This window comes from Mauremys reevesii, unplaced genomic scaffold (assembly GCF_016161935.1).
Source record: "Mauremys reevesii isolate NIE-2019 unplaced genomic scaffold, ASM1616193v1 Contig1, whole genome shotgun sequence".
Taxonomy (NCBI): domain Eukaryota; kingdom Metazoa; phylum Chordata; order Testudines; family Geoemydidae; genus Mauremys; species Mauremys reevesii.
Genome location: NW_024100715.1, coordinates 4,266,175 through 4,286,027, shown reverse-complemented (window position 1 = coordinate 4,286,027; position 19,853 = coordinate 4,266,175). Strand labels below are relative to the sequence as shown.

Here is a 19,853-nt window from a genome sequence, read left to right as displayed (position 1 = left end):
CTTACACCTTCCTGGGTCTGACCTCGGAGCCTTCAGCCCTTCCACACCATGCGCTTTCCGCAGTGAGTCCGCCCAGGCGGGTCCTGGGGCAGCCAGAGGTCCCTGCACCCCAACTCCGCAGTCAGATGTGACTCTCAGCCAGACAGTAAAACAGAAGGTTTATTAGATGACAGGAACACAGTTTAAACAGAGCTTGTTGGTACAGAAAACAGAACCCCTCTGTCAGGTCCATCTTGGGGGGTGGGGAGCCCAGAACCAAGTTCTGGGTCTCTCCCCATTTCCCCAGCCAGCTCCAAACTGACACTCCCTCCTCTGGCCTTTGTGTCTCTTCCGGACAAGGAGGCCACCTGATCTCTTTGTCCCCAACACCTTCAGTAGGCATCTTGCAGGGGAAATTGAGGCACCCACACAGTATTCAGAGAAAATATTAAGAACATTCCCACTTCCTCACAACAGGTGCAACAAAATGTAATACTGTATATTGAAGTAGGCAAGTGCTGCTTCTGACTTTCCACTTTTAATTGACCCTTGTAATCTTGTGGCACTGACGCGTAGTAGCTTCATTTTATATCGGCTTACAGGGCGGGAGCGGGGCGGCACCACCATTTTGGGCCCCACCAAAAATTATACAAACCTGCCGCCTATGTCTACAATAAACACAGCGTATTACCTTTTCCCCTGAAAAAGATCCTGTGTGCTTCTTCTAAGCATAACATTTTTGGTGAATTGCGAAAATGGGAAGACCTGCACCGTAATGATTGAAAATACTGCTAAAAGGTATACCGTACGTATAAAGTGATTGATCATTCAGGTGTGCATACCCTGGTAGTAGAGGTGCTGGGCAATAGGGGGAGGATTAGAGTCCTGACTCCTACCTGTCTGTCGGGGAAAAAATTGCATAGGTGAATATACCCTGGGTCATAGCAGGATCGAGCCCAAAAGGTAGGGGGCTTAGTGTTCCCCTCCTCCTGCTCTGGAGGCAGAGCTTTTAGCAGGTATAGACTTTTTGTGTTTTGTAAGTCCCAGCACAAGCGTGGGCAAATAAACAATAGATTTCTGTAAGACCTCACTCTGAAGGATATGAGAGTGTGGAATATTATTTAATTTCACAATTTTTAAAAAAATGTTTAAGGAAAGGGACCAGGAGGGGTGGGGGCTAGTTAAGGAGCCCATCCTCCTTGCTAAATTGGTAGTGGAACAAAGTGTGTCTCTAACAAGGAACAGTTCAGCAAAGAAAGCAGGATTGGGCCCAGACAAGCAGGCAGGCAACAGATAGAGATTGGAAAACAGGTTGGGAGCCCTGAGGACATAGTGGTAGGAGTAAGGAAAGAAGTAAGTAAGTGCAGGCCTGGGGATTTCAGATCCCTGGGACAATACTTGGAATGATGATATCTGGGCTATTGGAAGTGTCCTTTTGGAAAATAAGCAAGTAATTTAAGGAAAGAGAGTGAGACGTTAACTCTGCAAAGGCTGGAGAAAATCAAGCAGTTAAAAGTTGTAAAAAAATTTTTAAAAAGTGTTATAAGAAAGAAAATTCTGAGTTTCTTTGCAGCCATTCTAAAGGGAATATGGGCCCTTTTCCAGAGGAATGTCTGTAAATAAGCCAGGCAAAGAAACAGTCTAATTTAAATAATTTGACTATGAACAATGTAGTCAAATTTGCTAAAGAAACATAAGGGGTTTCTATTGAAACGTAACTGCCCTCAAATGTATACAAATGTAATCTATGTACAACTGTGTATAAATACATTGTGTAAATATGTGGAGTGTTTAGCACCTACACCAACACTTCTGGCTTGTAAAACTGTTTTGTAGGTTTAAGATAAATTGGTTTTTGTTTTGTTTTTAAATAACACCACTAATGAATTCACCCTTTAACTCCCCTGTAAGGCAGACGGCCAGTCCTGGCATTTAACAATTAAATTATAAAAGAATCAATAAGGGCACCGTTTCTGTGGTGGCTGATATGACACAGGTCATACAAGAAGTGCAAGCCACATCTGAATATTCCTCAGTTGTTGATTAGGCCAACTGTTTCTTTGCCATACCCCTACAGCCGGACTCACAAGATTGGTTTGTCTTTACAATAAGGGAGCAACAATGAACCTTTTGTTGGTTGCCCCAGGGATATCACAACAGCCCAGCTATCGCCCATCGGCATGTTGTGGATATGCTATTCCAGTTGAGTCCACAAAAAAGGCCTTTTGTGTTTTCATATGTAAATGACATTTTGATATTTGGGGAAACTAAGGCACAAACTCAAACACTAACAGAAAAAGTTTTAGCACTAATTCAGGAAATGGGGTTCAAAGTAGCCTTAAACAAGGCTCAGTTGGTGCTACCTCAGGTGACACACCTGGACATAGTCGTCGGACAAGACAGGAGACAGGTAGATCAGAGGAAGGTACGGGCACTAGTAGAAATGCCGGCCCCTACCGACGCCCACTCTTTAAGAATACTGCTAGGAGGAGTCAATTTTCTTAGACCACACATCTATAAATATGCTGAAATAACTCACCCATTATGGAAACTGCTAAAGTAAAGAACAAAATGGGAATGGGGAGAAGAGCAGGACTCCGTTTTAACCTAGCTAAAACAGAAGGCTCTCACAGCCCCAGCCCTGCGTTTCCCTGATGAATCACAGCAAATAAAAAGAATATTGCACGTTCAAAGGAATGGAAATGAATTTACCAGTGGGTAACAAAAAACCCTAAACAGTTAAAGGTGCGACATGTAAAGGCACATAGAAAAGGAACGGGTATGGAGGCCACCTGGAATAATTGGGTAAATACGATAACTGCCCAACAGCATGACATAGCAGTTGTAACCAGAGGTCAGAAAAGGAATGTCGGCTCTGAAACTCTGAGCCAACAGATGGCACTACAGACCATCCTAACCGAGTTCCAATAAATAAATAAATAAATAAATAAAAAGACAAAAACGTTACTTAATGTGGCCCATCAGTTTATGCATGAAGAAGTGGAAGGGACTTTAAAAAAGCTAAAGCAAGTAGCAGAATGGGAGTGTATGGAAGATGATGTTAAAGCATGGGTGCGAAATTGTGCGTGGTGCGCTCAGGACAAGGCTCCTCCTCCACACTGGCAATTCATGATGCACCAACAAAGGCTTGGGCCATGGTACAGGGTTCAAATTGATTTTATTAATAAATTGCCAAGGAGTAAGGAAGGATTCCAGTACTTATTGGTGGTAATGAATTCCTTTTCAAGATGGGTAAAGGCATTTCCCACTAAAAATAACAGCACCAGGGTGGTGGCCAAAAAGTTCTTTAATAAGGTAGTACGTAGATATGGCACCCTCAAAATAATAAATTCAGACAATGGGAGAGCCTTTAAAAAACAATATTTACAGTAATGATACAAGCCTTGGGAATTAAACAAAAGCTCCATATACCATACCGGACTCAGGCCAAGTAGAGTGCATGAACCGCAGTATTAAGGAAGCGCTCCGGAAGGTAGTAAATCATACTAAAAAAGACTGGCCAAATAAACTGCCTCTAATTTTGGCTGTCATCTGCAGCAGTAATAGACTAAGGACAAAAATTCAACCCTTTCAAATTCTGTTTTAACATCCAATGTGCTTAATAATTAATCATAATTACCTGGTAATGGGTCAAAAAGAGAGCTCTAATATAACCCAGCATGATTATTTTCAATGGCTTAAACCAGGGGTCGGCAACCTTTCAGAAGTGCGGTGCCGAGTCTTCATTCATTCACTCTAATTTAAGGTTTCACGTGCCAGTAACACATTTTAACATTCTTAGAAGGTCTCTTTCTATAAGCCTAATATATAACAAAACTGTTGTTGTATGTAAAGTAAATAAGGTTTTTTAAATGATTAAGAAGCTTCATTTAATAGTAAATAAAATGCAGAGCCCCCTGGACCAGCCAGGACCCGGGCAGTGTGAGTGCCACTGAAAATCAGCTCACGTGCTGCCTTCGGCACCTGTGCCATAGGATGCCTACCCCTGAGATACAACAATTAACATATGCACACACGCACACACACACACACACACACACACACACACACACACACATCGATGTTAAAGTTACCGGATTGATAGGTTGATCAGCCAGCGCCCTTTCAAGTGTCCAAAGGCACATTCTACCACCATTCTGCACTTGCTCAGCCTATAGCTGAAAAGCTCCTTACTGCTGTCCAGGCTGCCTGTGTACAGCTTCATAAGCCATGGGAGCAAGGGGTAGGCTGGGTCCCCCAGGATAGCTACTGGCATTTCAACATCCCCAACGGTAATTTTCTGGTCTGGGAAGAAAGTCCCTTCTTGCAACTGCTCAAACAGCCTGGAGTTCTGAAAGATGCAAGTGTCATGCACCTTTCCCGACCATCCCACGTTGATGTCGGTGAAACGTCCCTTGTGATACACCAGTGCTTGCAGCACCATTGAGAAGTACCCCTTGCTGTTTATGTACTGGTTGGCAAGGTGGTCTGGTGCTAAGATAGGGATATGCGTTCCGTCTATTGCCCCCATTGCAGCAAAGCCATCCATTGTGACCTACACATTTCCCAGAGTCACCATTCTTATTAGCAGAAGGGTATTGATTGCCCTGGCTACTTGGATCACAGCAGCCCCCACAGTAGATTTGCCCACTCCGAATTGATTCCCGACTGACCAGCAGCAATCAGGCGTTGCAAAGCTTCCAGAGGGCTATCACCACTCACTTCTCAATTGTCAGGGCAGGTCTCATCTTGGTATTCCTGCGTTTCAGGGCAGGGGAAAGCAAGTCACAAAGCTCCAGGAAAATGGCCTTACGCATGTGAAAGTTTCGCAGCCACTGGGAATCATCCCAGACCTGCAACACTATACGGTCCCACCATCTGTGCTTGTTTCCCGGGCCCAGAATCGGTGTTCCACTGGATCAACCTGCCCCACTGCTGCCATGATGTCCCAATTGCCACATCCCATGCTTTCAGGAATGTCTGTGTCAACGTCCTCCTCACAATCTTTCTCGTGCTGGTGGCTCCTAGCCAGGCTCTGCACATACTGCAGGATAATGTGTGAGGTGTTTACAATGCTCAGAAAAGCAGTGCACAGCTGAGCGGGCTCCATGCTTGTTGTGCATGCTTGTCGTACATCTACATGGATAACCCAGGAAAAAAGGCAGGAAACAATTGTTTGCCGTTGCTTTCAAGGAAGGCGGGAGGGAGAGAAGACTGACGACATGTACCCAAAATCACCCGCGACAATGTTTTTGCCCCATCAGGCATTGGGAACTTAACCCAGAATTGCAATGGGCAGCAGGGACTGTGGGATACCTACCCACAGTGCACCGCTCCATGAGTCAATGCTAGTCACGGTATTGAGGACACACTCCACCAACCTAATGTGCTTAGTGGGGACACACACGATCGACTGTATAAAATCGGTTACTAAAGATCAACTTCTATAAAATCAACCTAATTTTGTAGTGTAGACATGCCCTTAGGCAGAGTCCCAAGGCTGGATTTGAGCAGTATCAGAGAGGTAGCCGTGTTAGTCTGGATCTGTAAAAGCAGCATAGAGTCTTGTGGCACCTTATAGGCTAACAGACGTTTGGGAGCATGAGCTTTCGTGGGTGAATATCCACTTCGTCGGATGCATGGGATTTGAGCAGTTTCCCTGGCAGACAAAATAGGTGGCAGGGCTGGGGGGCACAAGATGTGCAAATGGCATTTCTGGGTTTCACCAAAATCAACAGTGTTCTGCCCAGTGATGCTTTCCCTGATGTTCCAGAATTGGTCAGATGTGATGGTCACAAGAGATCACAGTCAGGCTTTTCCAGGGCTAATAATACTTTTATCAGTCTCCTTGCACTGCAGCCTCCTTTGCTTTGTAAATGCATCGGGTTTGCTGCAGATCCAGTATCTCTCACTGGTGCATCGCAAGCTGCTGACCATATTCTCATCAGCCAGATACGCGCAGTCACCATCTCCTGTTATTGGAAACCTGCAAGACAGAAGCCAGGGAGCTGGTGTAGGCAGTAGTTGTGACTGACGGGAAACGCCCAGACAGGGGGAGACACTCGCACAGTGCTGGGAGCTCTGCACTCACAGCCCCTCAGGATTCCCCCTCCTGCACCAGCCACAGGCCCCCTATGATTCCCCTTCCTGCACCAGCCACAGGCCCCGCCCCAACCCCCAGCAGAAGGTGACAGTAGGGCCAAGAGAGGTGTGACGCTGGATGGAATAGAGGAGACACTTTGTGATATTACTGATATCAATATTATAAAATTGCAATGAGTCTGACCGGATATGCCATGTAAGGTATCTGCAAAACTGTTATGATTTGCCAAGTGTGATGATATTGTTTATATATTTGTATTACCTTTGTACTATGACATAGATATGTAGGGTATATCTGTATTTCCAAACTTGTGCTGTGTTTCTGGGTGATACCCCCAGACAGATTGCCATCAGCACTGCCTAGCCTGTTCAATGGCCCATCAAAGGTCATCAACTGTACAGTGAACCAATTGAAGGAAGTAGAGGATACACCTTACAAGTCAGGTGCCTGGGGACAGAGAACTCTAAGGCTTCCCTGCCAGGTGCTGTGAAGCTTCTGTTTGGAACAAAGGAGGACGTACAAGCCACATGGCAAAAGGAATATAAAAGACAGCTGCATCATCTCCATTTTGTCTTCATTCCTACTTCTTAACTCTGGAGTGACCTTTCTACAACCTGAAGCTCTGAACAAAGGATGAATGACCCATCCAAGCCGTGGATGTGTTCCAGAGGGACTTTCAAGCCAGCAAACTCACCAATGCTGCTAAGAATCTGATATATGGACTCTGAAGTCTCCGTATGTATCTGATGGCTTTTTCATATAAAATGTGTCTTCCTGTTCTTTTTTCTTTACAATAAACCTTTAGTTTTAGACACTAAAGGATTGGCTGGCAGTGTGGTATTTTGGGTAAGATGCAAACTAATACTGATCTAGCAATGTGACTGGCCCTTTGGGGTGAGAAGAACATTTTGTACATGTGAGCAGAGAATCAAATAACTTCTCACTGTACTGAATCCAGGTGCTGAGTGGGAGACAGAGAACTGGAACTGGGGATGGGTGATTTCCTTTTTCAGCTTTTCGTAACCAGTGTGGGGGATCAGAAGCACAGTTTGTGACTGGTTGAGGAGTCTAACTTCAATGTTACCCGCCAGCCTTGGGAGGATCTGCTCTCCCTTTTGCAGCCTGACCTGACCTTGGCATTGCCAGCAAGGGCTGCCCCAGGCACCCTGGCTCACAAGAGGTTCTAAGATCAACTGGCTTCCATGGAGTCTTTATGCTGTGTGGATATTTTAACATCCTCTCCCTGCCCACACCCCCACCGCTGGGTTTGGATGGGCGCCTGCAGGCCCAAACCATGCAAACTGCCCCAGGGGGAGGTTCTAGGCAACCGTCAGCGTGGCGAGAAGCAGCAGTAACACTGCATAGAAGAGCTGGGTGCAGGGGTCCTGGACAGTTAGCGAAACACCAGCAGCACAGAGTCTGCAGCACAAACCCAGCAGCCACAATGTGACCCCAGCCACTCACACAGAGCTTCCCTTGAGAGCTGGAGGCCAGCACGTCCCACCTGGGAACAGGGCGGGATCCAGGCCCACAGGCAAATCCTCCCCCATGATCCCATCCTGACTACACAATACCCACGTGCTGGGCTGGGAGGAGGCTCAGCACTGCTCTTTGGGCAGGCTGGGATCTCCACTCTACCGACCACAAGGCTCTGACTGCAGGTGGGATCTGTCCAAGAGAAGGGAGAACCCAACCCCCATCCACCTGAACAGATGGATGTTGGGGGGCCCCCACACCATCATCACCCCAGCAGAGCTCAGACGGGACAGCAGTGGTGAACCCAGAGCCTTCTGCGAGGGTGGGCCCTCACAGGACAGCAGATTTCAGGGTTAACACCCCATTGAGATACCTGGGGCAATTCCCTCTCTCAGTGTTGTCGTCTCCAGGTTTCTGCCTGCCTGAGTCTGCATCGCTGTGTTGGTTAGTCTCTGGGGGAGGCAGGTTTCAGAGCCTGAAAGTTTGTACAGCTATTTTTAGCACCATAGCACAAGCACACATCAGTAGACCCGGGCTCTGAGGCTCACTGCCGTGGGTGTTTATTTCAGTGTACCGTACCCTCAGTGCTCAGGACATCAGCACTACGTCTGCAGTGCAGCTGGTAGTGAGGCTCCCAGCCCAGGGAAACTGGCTCATGCTAGCTCAGCTTGAGCTAGCAGCAAAAACAGCAGTGTGGATGTTGTGGCACAGGCAGTGGCTCAAGACAACCACCCGATCTTTGATCCAAGGGCCTGGGCAGGATTGGCTAGCACACTGCTATTTGTGCCCAGCTGTTTTCTGTTAATTCAGAGATCGAACGGACATCTTAACATTTATATGAGCTGTAAACATATGAATACAGTGATATCCTCTCTCTTTGAAATGTATAGCAAATCATCTGCAATTACCTGTGATGCTTAAGAACTGGATCTACACCTCTATCCCGATATAATGCTGTCCTCAGGAGCCAAAAAAATCTTACCGGGTTATAGGTGAACTTGCTTTGATCCGCCGGAGTGCACAGTCCCGCCCCCCGGGAGCGCTGCTTTACTGCGTTATATCTGAATTTGTGTTATATTGGGTCACATTATATCGGGGTAGAGGTGTGCTTCAAAAGTCCCCATGAGTGCCTATTGTTCGCTGAAGGTCTCGGAGCTGTCACAAGAAGGCCTGAAACTGTATAAGATGTTTGGGTTCCAATCCTTTTTATCTCAGATCTGCTTGAGACTTCATGCAGGGGAGCCTAAGTCATAAGGACTGAGATCCCAGTCCTGCCTGGAATCACCCTGAATATGGACATTGGAGAATAACCTATGAACTATTTCTGAAAGAACTCTTTGCAACTACAAAGCTCACCATCTCTGCTATGAATCTGAACCTCAAGAACTGAGCTCATGTCTGTATGTATACTGATCTTTTAACCACACTGTCTCTTTTCTTTTTTAAAAATTTTTAGCTTAGTTAATCAGAATTGGCTGTAGTATGTATTTGGGTAAGATCTGGAATAGTCACTAACCTGGGGGATAATGTGTCCGATCCTTTGGGATTGGGAGAACTTGTTTATATGATGAATAAGATTTTCAGTAATACATTTAGTTTGAGCCTATATTATGGTGTTTTTACATAGTCTCTATGCAGTTTGCAGGTATTTCACCTTGCGACTGTTCCTTTCAATTTCCATTTAACAAGCTTCTAATTTTTGTGTCGTTCCCTTTTTTGAAGTTAAATGCTACTGTGATGGGTTTCTTTGGCATTTCCCACTGTCCCCCATGAGGCTGTTAAACTTAAGTACATTATGGTCACTATTACCGAGCAGTTCAGCTACATTCACCTCTTGGAGCAGATCCTATGCACCACTTAAAACTAAATCAAGAATTGCCTCTTCCCTTGTGGGTTCCAGGACTACCTCCTCCAAGCAGCATTAATGGTGTCTAAAATTGTATGTCTGCATCCCATCCTGAGGTGCTGTGTTCTCAGACAATATGAGGATAGTTCAAATCCCCCATTATTATTGGGTTTTCTGCATTTGTAGCCTCTCTAATCTCTGAGAATTTCACAGTCAGTCACCATCCTGGTCAGCAGTATTGTCCTACTGCTAGATTCTTATTCTTCAAGTGTGAAATTTCTATTTTTAGAGATTGATTCATTTAAGATTTTTACTGTACTTGACTCTAGCTTTCCTTCACATACAGTGCCACTTGCCCGACAGCACAACCTATTCTGACGCTCTTTCAGTGCCGACGGTCCAGGATCTAACTTGCTATTGGTTCAAGTGGGGTTCGTTATTTGATCACACCCAGATCCCGCTGAAATCAGTCTTGGGATATCGTCTGGGCCATCTCTACTGTTCCCATGAGAGCCCCTGGCACTCAGCACTTGTGACTATCAGGCATCTTTAATCATTACAGATTCAGACGCCTTGCTACAGCCAGACAGATCTGAAGGCTTTGGCCAGTCTCCCAGCAGGAGACACTGGCTTCCACCCATCACTAATACCCATAGAGTACATAAGAACCCGAGTGCTCTTTGGCTGTTTCAACAACACAGACTAGTGGGTCGGCCTGAACTCAGTATCTCAGACACCAGGGACCCAAAGCCCAGGGCATTCACAGAGAGGGGAGGAAAAGACTCACAGGTTGTTGAATTCGGTGCCATTGGCCCATTTCCAGGGCTGCCCTGGGTCCCTCCGGAGGCCGATCCAATGCTGATGTTTGCCTTTATAGCGCTGCATGAAAGCCTAAAAACAGCAAAGGGAGAGGTGGCGTCAGAGCCCCGACTCTGCTGCTCCCCCAGGCTCTGGACAGGGAATCCCAGGTGTACACGGAAGGGCTCTGAGTGTTTCCAGGGGGTGGCTGGGGATCTTTGCCTTCCCCTTGCCCAGCTCTGGGTAATTCAGTATTAACCCTCCCACCCCAAACCCAGCTCCCCTCACCCCAATCTGCCCTGGTCTGGGGCAGCTCTTGGGTGCTGCTGGGTCTAAGTTGCCCCCCACACCTCTCCACGCAAGGCCAGGTTCTGTGTGAAAACCTCTCCTTACAGAGCAGCTGAGCTGCCCTCACCATCGCAGGGGAAGAGGAAGGAAAGAGCCCAGCTGATCTAAATAGGGGATGCTGAGAGGGACCAGGGATGAGAGAAGACTCCCCCACCCCAATCCTCAGTCAGAAGGGACCAGGGAGTGGACACCCCCAACCCCCCAAGCTGGCTGCCCTTTCACCTACCCAGGAGCTCTGGCTCTTCAAGTCGAGCTGGGATCTCAGTATCCCCCTGCCCCCATGCAGTCCAGCAGACACCTGAGCCAGCCCAGCCCTAGTGGGGGACAGTCTCATATTGGGAGGGCTGACAGAGGGTGATCTTCACAGTCACGAGTTGACACTAGAGGAGCCCAAGGTCCAGCCAGGGCTGGGATTCAGATACTGGAAATTCATTAACTCTGGTCTCCCAGCACGAGAGGGCTCAGAGCTGCTCCTTGCCCCACAGGGCAGAGCCCAGGTCTTACTGCAGCAGCAGCCGCTGAGCCAAGGCCAGGCCATTGCAGTGAGAGTCTCACTCACCAGGTCCTGCAGGGTGTCAATCACAGCCAGGGAGGCACCGAGGGAGGAGCAGTTGCTCTGGCTGTTGTTCCAGTTCTCTTCGGCCTCGGAGAAATAGTAACATTTCCCTCGGTACCCGACCCAGCCGTCTGGGCACCAGGGGCCCAGGGCAGCTGAAGAACGTTGATATAACAACACTGAAATGAGACAGTAACATGTGGTGTAAGAGGGGAGCTGCCCGTCTGGGAGGAGAAATGAGCCCCAGCGCCCCAGGCTTCTGAGATTTCTCTGACCCCTGGCAGGTGCTGGGAGGGCGGAATGTGTGAGGGATCCAGGAGGACGCTGGGAATCCAGCCCCAGAGGGGGGTTACCTGACCCTGGTCTCACTGGGGCCCTGCCTCAGGGGCACGTTCAATAGGGATGCAGCTGACAAACAGCTTGTGCTTCAAAGCCCAGAGAACCAGGCCCAAGCTCAGTGTTACAGCAGGGGGTTGGCAGGGAGCTACAGAGGGAGGGGACAGTTACTGGGGGGAGGGGACAGCAGTGGCAAGAAGAGTGACACAGAATAAGAGATCAGGTTCAACATGATTTGCCAGGTCTGTTAGCCTGGGCAGCTGCCCCCCTCCCCCTACTCTGTGCTTGGCTCCCCAGGAGAGGCAGGCTGAGAAGAAGATGGGAACAAACTCCCTTCCCTTCCCCAGACTGAACACCCGCTGTCCGGCCTGTCAGACGCAGTGCAAAGGAGATGTGTGTTGTGATAAGTCTGCCTGCCAGGCAGACTTACTGTGACACTCCCAGCCTGGGGGGACTAACACAGCTTTTTATAACAGGCACAAGAGCAACAGTCGGACGTTCAACAGAGCAACAAAAGGCAGAAGAACTGAGAAGGAAGTGAAATAACTTTCAGTCAGGGACATGAAATGCACAAGGTGGCGCCAGAACTCCAGCAACAGGAAATGGCCAGTTACACTAACTGGCCAATTGCAACCTGATTCATTTCTCACCTACAGTGTAACCCTTTCAGTGCCAGAACAGCGGCAGCGGGGCCACCCATAACTGACACCAAGGAGCTATTGGCAAGGTCAGTGCAGTAGGTGAATAACCAGAGACAGGGTTATTAGGGTCACTATGGGGGAAGAATTGCTAACCCATTCCAAACACCATATCACTGAGAGCTGCCCCCTCAGAGTCACTCCTGCTTGCTCTCAGCCTCAGGGGGATTTCGTGTTTTCTTTTTGGGGTGGGGAGGAGTCTGACCTCAAACACCTCCAGCCATTTTTGTGCAAGTCATTTTTGCTCCTCATATTGCACCAGAGTAACTCCACAGCTGGTTTTTAAGCCTTCTCCTGGGCAGGGGCGGCTCCAAGCACCAGTACGCCAAGCGCATGCCTGGGGCGGCAAGCCATGGGTCGCCACAAGAGCAGCAGGCAGATTGCCTTCGGCGGCATGCCTGAGGAGGGTCTGCTGGTCCTGCGGCTTCAGCAGACCTCCCGCAGGCTGCCACCAAATTCGCGGGACCGGGGACCTCCCACAGGCATGCCGCTGAAGGCAACCTGCCTGCCGTGCTTGGGCAGCAAAATACCTAGAGCCACCCCTGCTCCTGGGGCTGGGACACAAGTTTAGGAGCCTTTAACAGCTGAGGCAGTGGTGATCAAAGAACGAGCAGGTCATATGCCAGGTATGTATTTCCCTGGATCTGTAATGGGTGCAGGGTGCTGTACGCACTAGTGCTCACACACAGAACAGAGCAGGGCAGTCAGTGCATACGATGCTTTATAGTCCTGCTCAGTGTGTGATTTGTGTCACTCATTTCAGGGAGCTGCTGCAGCTGTGGGGCACAATTTCATATTTCACACCCTGTACAGAGCTGGATATGGAAATACACAGGCCCCCAGGAGAAAGGCTGACAGGCTTGCTGAGCCCCTTCCAGTACTGCCTAGGAGGGACAGGGCACAGCCAGGAGCCTCTGACTGGTGCCATCTCCACCATCTGACCCCACTGCATTCTGGTGGTTCTGTACACCGGTATCTGTGGAACCCCAAGCTCACAGATCTCACCTTATGCTGTGTGAGCCAATGTTGCCCATTCCAATAGCCAGCCAGTCCAGCAGGCAGCTGGAACTCACAGTCTGTCTATAGCAGGGCAGCTGGCACCAGTGTAATGAAGGGGAGCCAGTTACATCAGTGCAAACCTCTCGCACAGATGCTCTGGAGCAGTGTGTCCTGTTCTGGTAACTTACTGCAGTGCCTGGCACCAGAGCTAGCCCCTTTCTGCACCACTGCAGCCCTTCTACGTTACAGTTGAATTGGTACAAACTGCTATCATAAGAACGGTCATCCTGGGTCAGACCAAAGGTCCATCTAGCCCAGTATCCTGTCTTTTGACAGTGGCCAATGCCAGGTGCCCCAGAGGGAATGAACAGAACAGGGAATCATCCAGTGATCCATGCCCTGCCACCCAATCCCAACTTCTGTCAAACAGAGGCTAGGGACACCATCCCTGCCCATCCTGGCTAATAGTCATTGATGGACCTGTCCTCCATGAATCTATCCAGCTCCCTTTTGAACCCCATTATAGTATTGGCCTTCACAACACCCTCTGGCAAGGAGTTCCAGAGGCTGACAGTGCGTTGCATGAAAAAATACTTTCTTATGTTTGTTTTAAACCTGCTGCCTATTACCGTATCTACTCGTTCATTAGCCCGTTCGTTTATAAGCCAACCCCACAAAGATGGTTAGGTAAAAAGAGCAAAAACTGTATGACCCTTTCATAAGCTGACCCTATATTTTAGGGGTTGGCAAACTTTGGCTCCTGGCCCGTTAGGGTAAGCCGCTAGCGGGCCTGGATGTTTTGTTTACCTGGAGCGTTCACAGGCACGGAGTCCCTCAGCAATGTATTAAATATTCATTCAATGATTCCATAGAGTTTAAAATCATCAAATTTTGGTTTTATAAGCCAACCCCCGCTCTTTGATGTGTCACTTTTTTACTAAAAATATGAACGAGTATATACGGTAATTTCATTTGGTGGCCCCTTGTTCTTGTATCATGAGAAGGAGTAAATAACACTGCCTTATTTACTTTCTCTATACCACTCATGATTTTATAGACCTTTATCATATTCCCCCCTTAGTTGCCTCTTTTCCAAGCTGAAAAGTCCCCGTTTTATTAATCTCTCCTCATACAGAAGCTGTTCTATATCCCTAATCATTTTTGTTACCCTTCCCTGTACCTTTTCCAATTCCAGTATATCTTTTTTGAGATGGGGCGACCAGATCTGCACACAGTATTCAAGGTGTGGGTGTACCATGGATTTATATAGAGGCAGTGTGATATTTTCGGTCTTATTATCTATCCCTTTCTTGATGATTCCCAACATTCTGTTTGCTTTTTTGACTGCCGCTGCACATTGAGTGGATGATTTCAGAGATCTATCCACAATGACTCCAAGATCTCTTTCTTGAGTGGGAACAGCTAATTTTACATTATACATTGTACATATATAGTTGGGATTATGTTTTCCAATGTACATTACCTTGCATTTATCAACATTAAATTTCATCTGCCATTTTTTTGCCCAGTCACCCAGTTTTGAGAGATCCTTATGTAGCTTTTTGCTAGTTGCCTGGGACTTAACTATCTTGAGTAGCTTTGCATCATCTGCAAATTTTGCCACCTCACTGTTTACCCCTTTTTCCAGATTGTTTATGAATATGTTAAATAGGGCTGGGCCCAGTACAGAACCCTGGGGGACACCACTATTATTTACCTCTCTCCATTCTGAAAATTGACCATTTATTCCTATATTTGGTTTCCTATCTTTTAACCAGTTATCAATCCATGAGAGAATCTTCCCTCTTATCCCATGACTGCTTATTTTACTTAAGAGCCTTTGGTGAGGGACCTTGTCAAAGGAGAAAGGGGTAAACAGTGAGGTGGCAAAGTTTGCAGATGATACTAAACTACTCAAGATAGTTAAGACCAAAGCAGATTGTGAAGAACTTCAAAAAGATCTCACAAAACTAAGTGATTGGGCAACAAAATGGCAAATGAAATTTAATGTGGATAAATGTAAAGTAATGCACATTGGAAAAAATAACCCCAACTATACATACAATATGATGGGGGCTAATTTAGCTACAACGAGTCAGGAAAAAGATCTTGGAGTCATCGTGGATAGTTCTCTGAAGATGTCCACGCAGTGTGCAGAGGCGGTCAAAAAAGTAAACAGGATGTTAGGAATCATTAAAAAGGGGACAGAGAATAAGACTGAGAATATATTATTGCCATTATATAAATCCATGGTACGCCCACATCTCGAATACTGTGTACAGATGTGGTCTCCTCACCTCAAAAAAGATATTCTAGCACTAGAAAAGGTTCAGAAAAGGGCAACTAAAATGATTAGGGGTTTGGAGAGGGTCCCATACAAGGAAAGATTAAAGAGGCTAGGACTCTTCAGCTTGGAAAAGAGGAGACTAAGGGGGGATATGATAGAGGTATATAAAATCATGAGTGTTGTGGAGAAAGTGGATAAGGAAAAGTTATTTACTTATTCCCATAATACAAGAACTAGGGGTCACCAAATGAAATTAATAGGCAGCAGGTTTAAAACAAATAAAAGGAAGTTCTTCTTCATGCAGCGCACAGTCAACTTGTGGAACTCCTTACCTGAGGAGGTTGTGAAGGCTAGGACTATAACAATGTTTAAAAGGGAACTGGATAAATTCATGGAGGTTAAGTCCATAAATGGCTATTAGCCAGGCTGGGTAAGGAATGGTGTCCCTAGCCTCTGTTCGTCAGAGGATGGAGATGGATGGCAGGAGAGAGATCACTTGATCATTGCCTGTTAGGTTCACACCTGGCATCGGCCACTGTCTGTAGCCAGATACTGGGCTAGTTGGACCTTTGGTCTGACCCGGTACGGCCGTTCTTATGTTCTTATGTAAAATCTAAATACACTATATTCACTGGATCGCCTTTGTCCGCATGCTTGTTGACCCCCTCAAAGAATTCTAGTAGATTGGTGAGGCATGATTTCCCTTTACAAAAACCATGTTGACTGAGGGATAGCTCATGGGTTTGAGCATTGGCCTGCTAAACCCAGGATTGTGAGTTCAATCCTTGAGGGGGTTGTTTAGGGATCTGGGGCAAAAATCTGTCTGGGAATTGGTCCTGCTTTGAGCAGGGGGTTGGACTAGATGACCTCCTGAAGTCCCTTCCAACCCTGATATTCTGTGATTTCACAACAAATTATGTTCATCAATGTTGTTATATCAGCACAGAGGATTCCTAATGCAGACAGACCTGGCATCAACTCCCTCTGCCAGCTGCTAAACCCTCCTGGGGCTCAAGAATCAGATCCCAGGGCAATAAATAAATCCCACCTCTGACAGTCTCACAGCCCCCCCTATTGGCAGATACAGCCGGCCTCACGTTCACCATGAACAGCCGCCCTCTGCGCTAGCACTCGCTGTCTGTGCAGGCGGGAGAGTCAATAGCGTTACGGGACCTTGCACTGCAGAGGTCACTAATTGGTGGGTTTCACGCGGCGCTAATGGCGGTGTCTGTGCTGCATTCCACAGCTCATTTCAGTGACACGCCAGCACCTGCCAGCCCGGCCCTGGGGATGCAGGAAGGCCAGGCTGGTACCTCAGGGTGACACGCTGCAGGCAGAGGGCTCAACTTATTGCTGCCCTGCACCTTCTCCTGTCAATCACCCCCACTCTGCACAGGGGGTACCAGCGACTGTGCCTGGGGCCAGGCAACAGTGACTTGGACCCAAAGTGCTCAGAACTGGGCTGGAGGGAGCTAATGTCAGTCAGATCATCCGACACACAGAGTGCCCAGGTGCCGGGGTCTGGGAGGGAGCAGGAGGAGGGTCATGGAGGAACATCCCCCAGGAATCCTCTGCCCCAGGGGAAGAAGCCAGACAGGCCGGGAGGAGAGACTGTGACTGTGGTGGCTCCAGGGGGAATGGAAGGCACAGAGAGGGGGCAGGGAGGGCTGAGAACTCACCTGCCAGGACAATAACAGCGATGATGAGAACTAAGAACACGATTGTGAGGGCAACTGTGCGTCTCTTGCAGTTACAACGAGGTTCTGAAACACAAAGACCCGTCAGGCCGGGCTGCGAGGACACGTCTCCCTGACAGCACCAGGGCTGGAGCTGCCCTAGAACATGCCCCGTTCTGTTGATTGCTCCCGTCAGACGCTCTGGGAGAGGAGCCTGGAACTGGCAGAACAGTCCCTCCTTCCGCTCAGCCCAGTGCCCTCCCTGGGCACCCCCAGCCAGGCTGTCCCGGGGCCTGGTGAGCTCAGGGGCACAGACACAAGGACCCGCATGTTCTGGTGGCAGGAGCTCAAGCTGCCCCCCCCCCCCGCCCACCATCCCCACCCCCGCTGTGCCCCCTGCCGAGCGCTGGCTGGGCCCACACTGCCGAGTGCGCCTGTCCCCGCACACTGGGGTCTCACACTGGCCACACACAGCAGAAGGGGGGAGAAGGAACCAGGCAGAGCTGGGCCAGGGCTGTCACTGGGGGTCTGACACACCCAGCCCAAAAGGCCCTGCCCAGCCCCACGGCCACCGCTCTGTGCACCAGGCAGCAGCCGTGAGCCGGGATCGGTGCCCTGAGAGCCCCTGGGGGAGATCCAGTCCCTGCTGCCCACAGACAGGGGGTTGCTGGGCACTGGCTGCTGCCACTGAGAACATGGCCCCATGTGGGGCAGCCTCAGGGTCTCTCCAGCCTGGTCCCAGGCAGTGACCCCCATTACCTGGCCACCATCCAGTCTCCGGGTGTCCATCGCCATTAACACGGGGATTCAGCGGCGTTTGGCTGTCAGCTTCCCCAGCTTCTGGGCCCATTGTCTCTCTCAGGGACACTCAGGCTACAGACGCTGCCGCAGGCGCTGGGCTGGGGTCGGCTCCTCTCGGTCTGACTGGGTCCGACTCAGCAGCAGCAGCGAAGCCGAGCCGGGCCGGGGGTCCTGGCCCCCCTCCCTGCTCCGGACTCTCCAACGCATCTGAAAGCTGAGACGGACCCAGCAGGGCAGGGTCAGGGTCGGGGGCGATTTGTGGTTTCTCGTTCCTTGCCCAGCAGCCCAACCCCCTGCCAGAGGCGGTGCCATGATGATTAAACCCCCTTAGCCCCATCGGCCCCTCCTCTCCCCACTCCCAGGGCTTCAGAGACCCGAGCTGCCCTGCGCCCCGCCCACCCGTGACAGGCACCCAGCTGGGGGAGTGGGCGGAGCTCCCCGGGAACAGGCGCGAGCAGAGCCCCGCAGGGGGGCAGGGACCCGGCCAGCGCCGGTAGGGGGGGGACCGCGATGCTTATTTGCATAGAGCAGGGACACCCTCGGTCCCTAACTGCGCATGTGCAGCATGTCCCTGGTTTGCCACTGGGGGCACGCGCGGGTGACGATCGAAGCCGGCAGGTTGATCCACCCCGCCCATAAGGTCGGGGAAGCTCCGCCTCCTTCCCCTGCTCGGCCCTTCGCCCCGGCCATAAGTGAAACTGCCTCTCCCACCCTGCTCGGTCTTCCAGGCGGCCGAGCCCCGGCGGCGCCTCTTACCGCAGCGTCCCGCGGGCGGCACGTGCGGAGCTGGCCCCTGGATCGCGCGGGTCGGACACGAGGAGAAAGGAACCTCGCTCCCAGCCTCACTCGGCTTGTTCTGGCTCCGCTTCCGGGATCTGACTCCTTTGTGGTAACAGGGCTCCTCCCCAGGTCATTCACAGCGCCTCCTCCTAGCACTGTTCTTACCTTTTACGCAGGCTCGCACCACAGCTGGCTGCAGCAGCCCGGGGAGTCTTCCTTGGAAGGGAATCTAGTACTTAAAAGTGAAAACGCCTCCAGCCTGCCAGACTTATTAGCACAACACTGAAACTGTTAAAGAGTCATGCAAGGGGTAATGAAGCCACTTAACAGGCACTTGCCAACCCCTAGGGATGGACTGTCAGTTTCTGAATGTACTGACAAAACCAGTTGTGCATTTACACAGAACATGTTAGTCTACCGGACCTTAGTTTAAAATTTGCTTTAAAAATATTTCATTAGTGTGTTGCTGAAGATGATAAAATCACATCTCTAAAAAATCCTTGAATAGATTTTGAGACACACAATCTGAGTATTCATCTTTAGCCTTAACTGCTTGGATCTTCAGATATATAGTTTTTTAAATAAATCCTTCAAAAGACCACCCTTATCTAAAATACAAATTTTAATTTTAATTACTATCGTACAAAAAACTTGCATCCAAAGTCTTCACAGAGCAGCTGCACACAGCAGACCGTCACTTTTGGGCTAGGGAAACAAGCACAGATCGATGGGATCGCATTGTCATGCAGGCGTGGGATGACGACCAGTGGGTACAGAATTTTAGGATGCGTAAAGCAACCTTCATGGAGCTTTGTGCTGAGCTGTCCCCTGACCTGCGGCGCAAGGACACCAGAATGAGAGCTGCCCTTTTGGTAGAGAAGCGTGTTGCAATCACTGTGTGGAAGCTGGCGAATCCAGACTGCTACCGGTTAGTTGCAAATCAATTTGGAATGGGGAAGTCTGCTGTTGGGGGCGGGGCTGTATTACTCCAAGTGTGCAGGGCAATAAATCGTGCCCTGGTGTGGAGGACTGTGACTCTGGGAAATGTGCATGAAATAGTGGATGGCTTTGCAGAGATGGGTTTCCCTAGCTGTGGTTTGGCCGTTGATGGCACACACATTCCAATTTTAGCACCAGATCACCTTGCCTCTGAATACATCAGTAGGAAGG

The 19,853-nt window shown here is 49.2% G+C and overlaps 1 protein-coding gene across 1 annotated transcript; it reads right to left on the bottom strand.

Annotated features, from left to right (window-relative positions):
• Positions 1-5,204: 5,204 nt before the first annotated feature.
• On the bottom strand, positions 5,205-18,774 carry LOC120392522 (C-type lectin domain family 2 member D-like). Its single transcript, XM_039517338.1, has 6 exons — positions 18,660-18,774; positions 17,862-18,117; positions 17,106-17,189; positions 11,110-11,285; positions 10,192-10,295; positions 5,205-5,965 (listed from the first exon to the last, which is right to left on the bottom strand). Exons 2-6 carry the CDS (start codon positions 17,950-17,952, stop codon positions 5,788-5,790), a joined length of 633 nt encoding a protein of 210 aa, XP_039373272.1. The 5' UTR covers positions 17,953-18,117; positions 18,660-18,774; the 3' UTR covers positions 5,205-5,787.
• Positions 18,775-19,853: the final 1,079 nt, after the last annotated feature.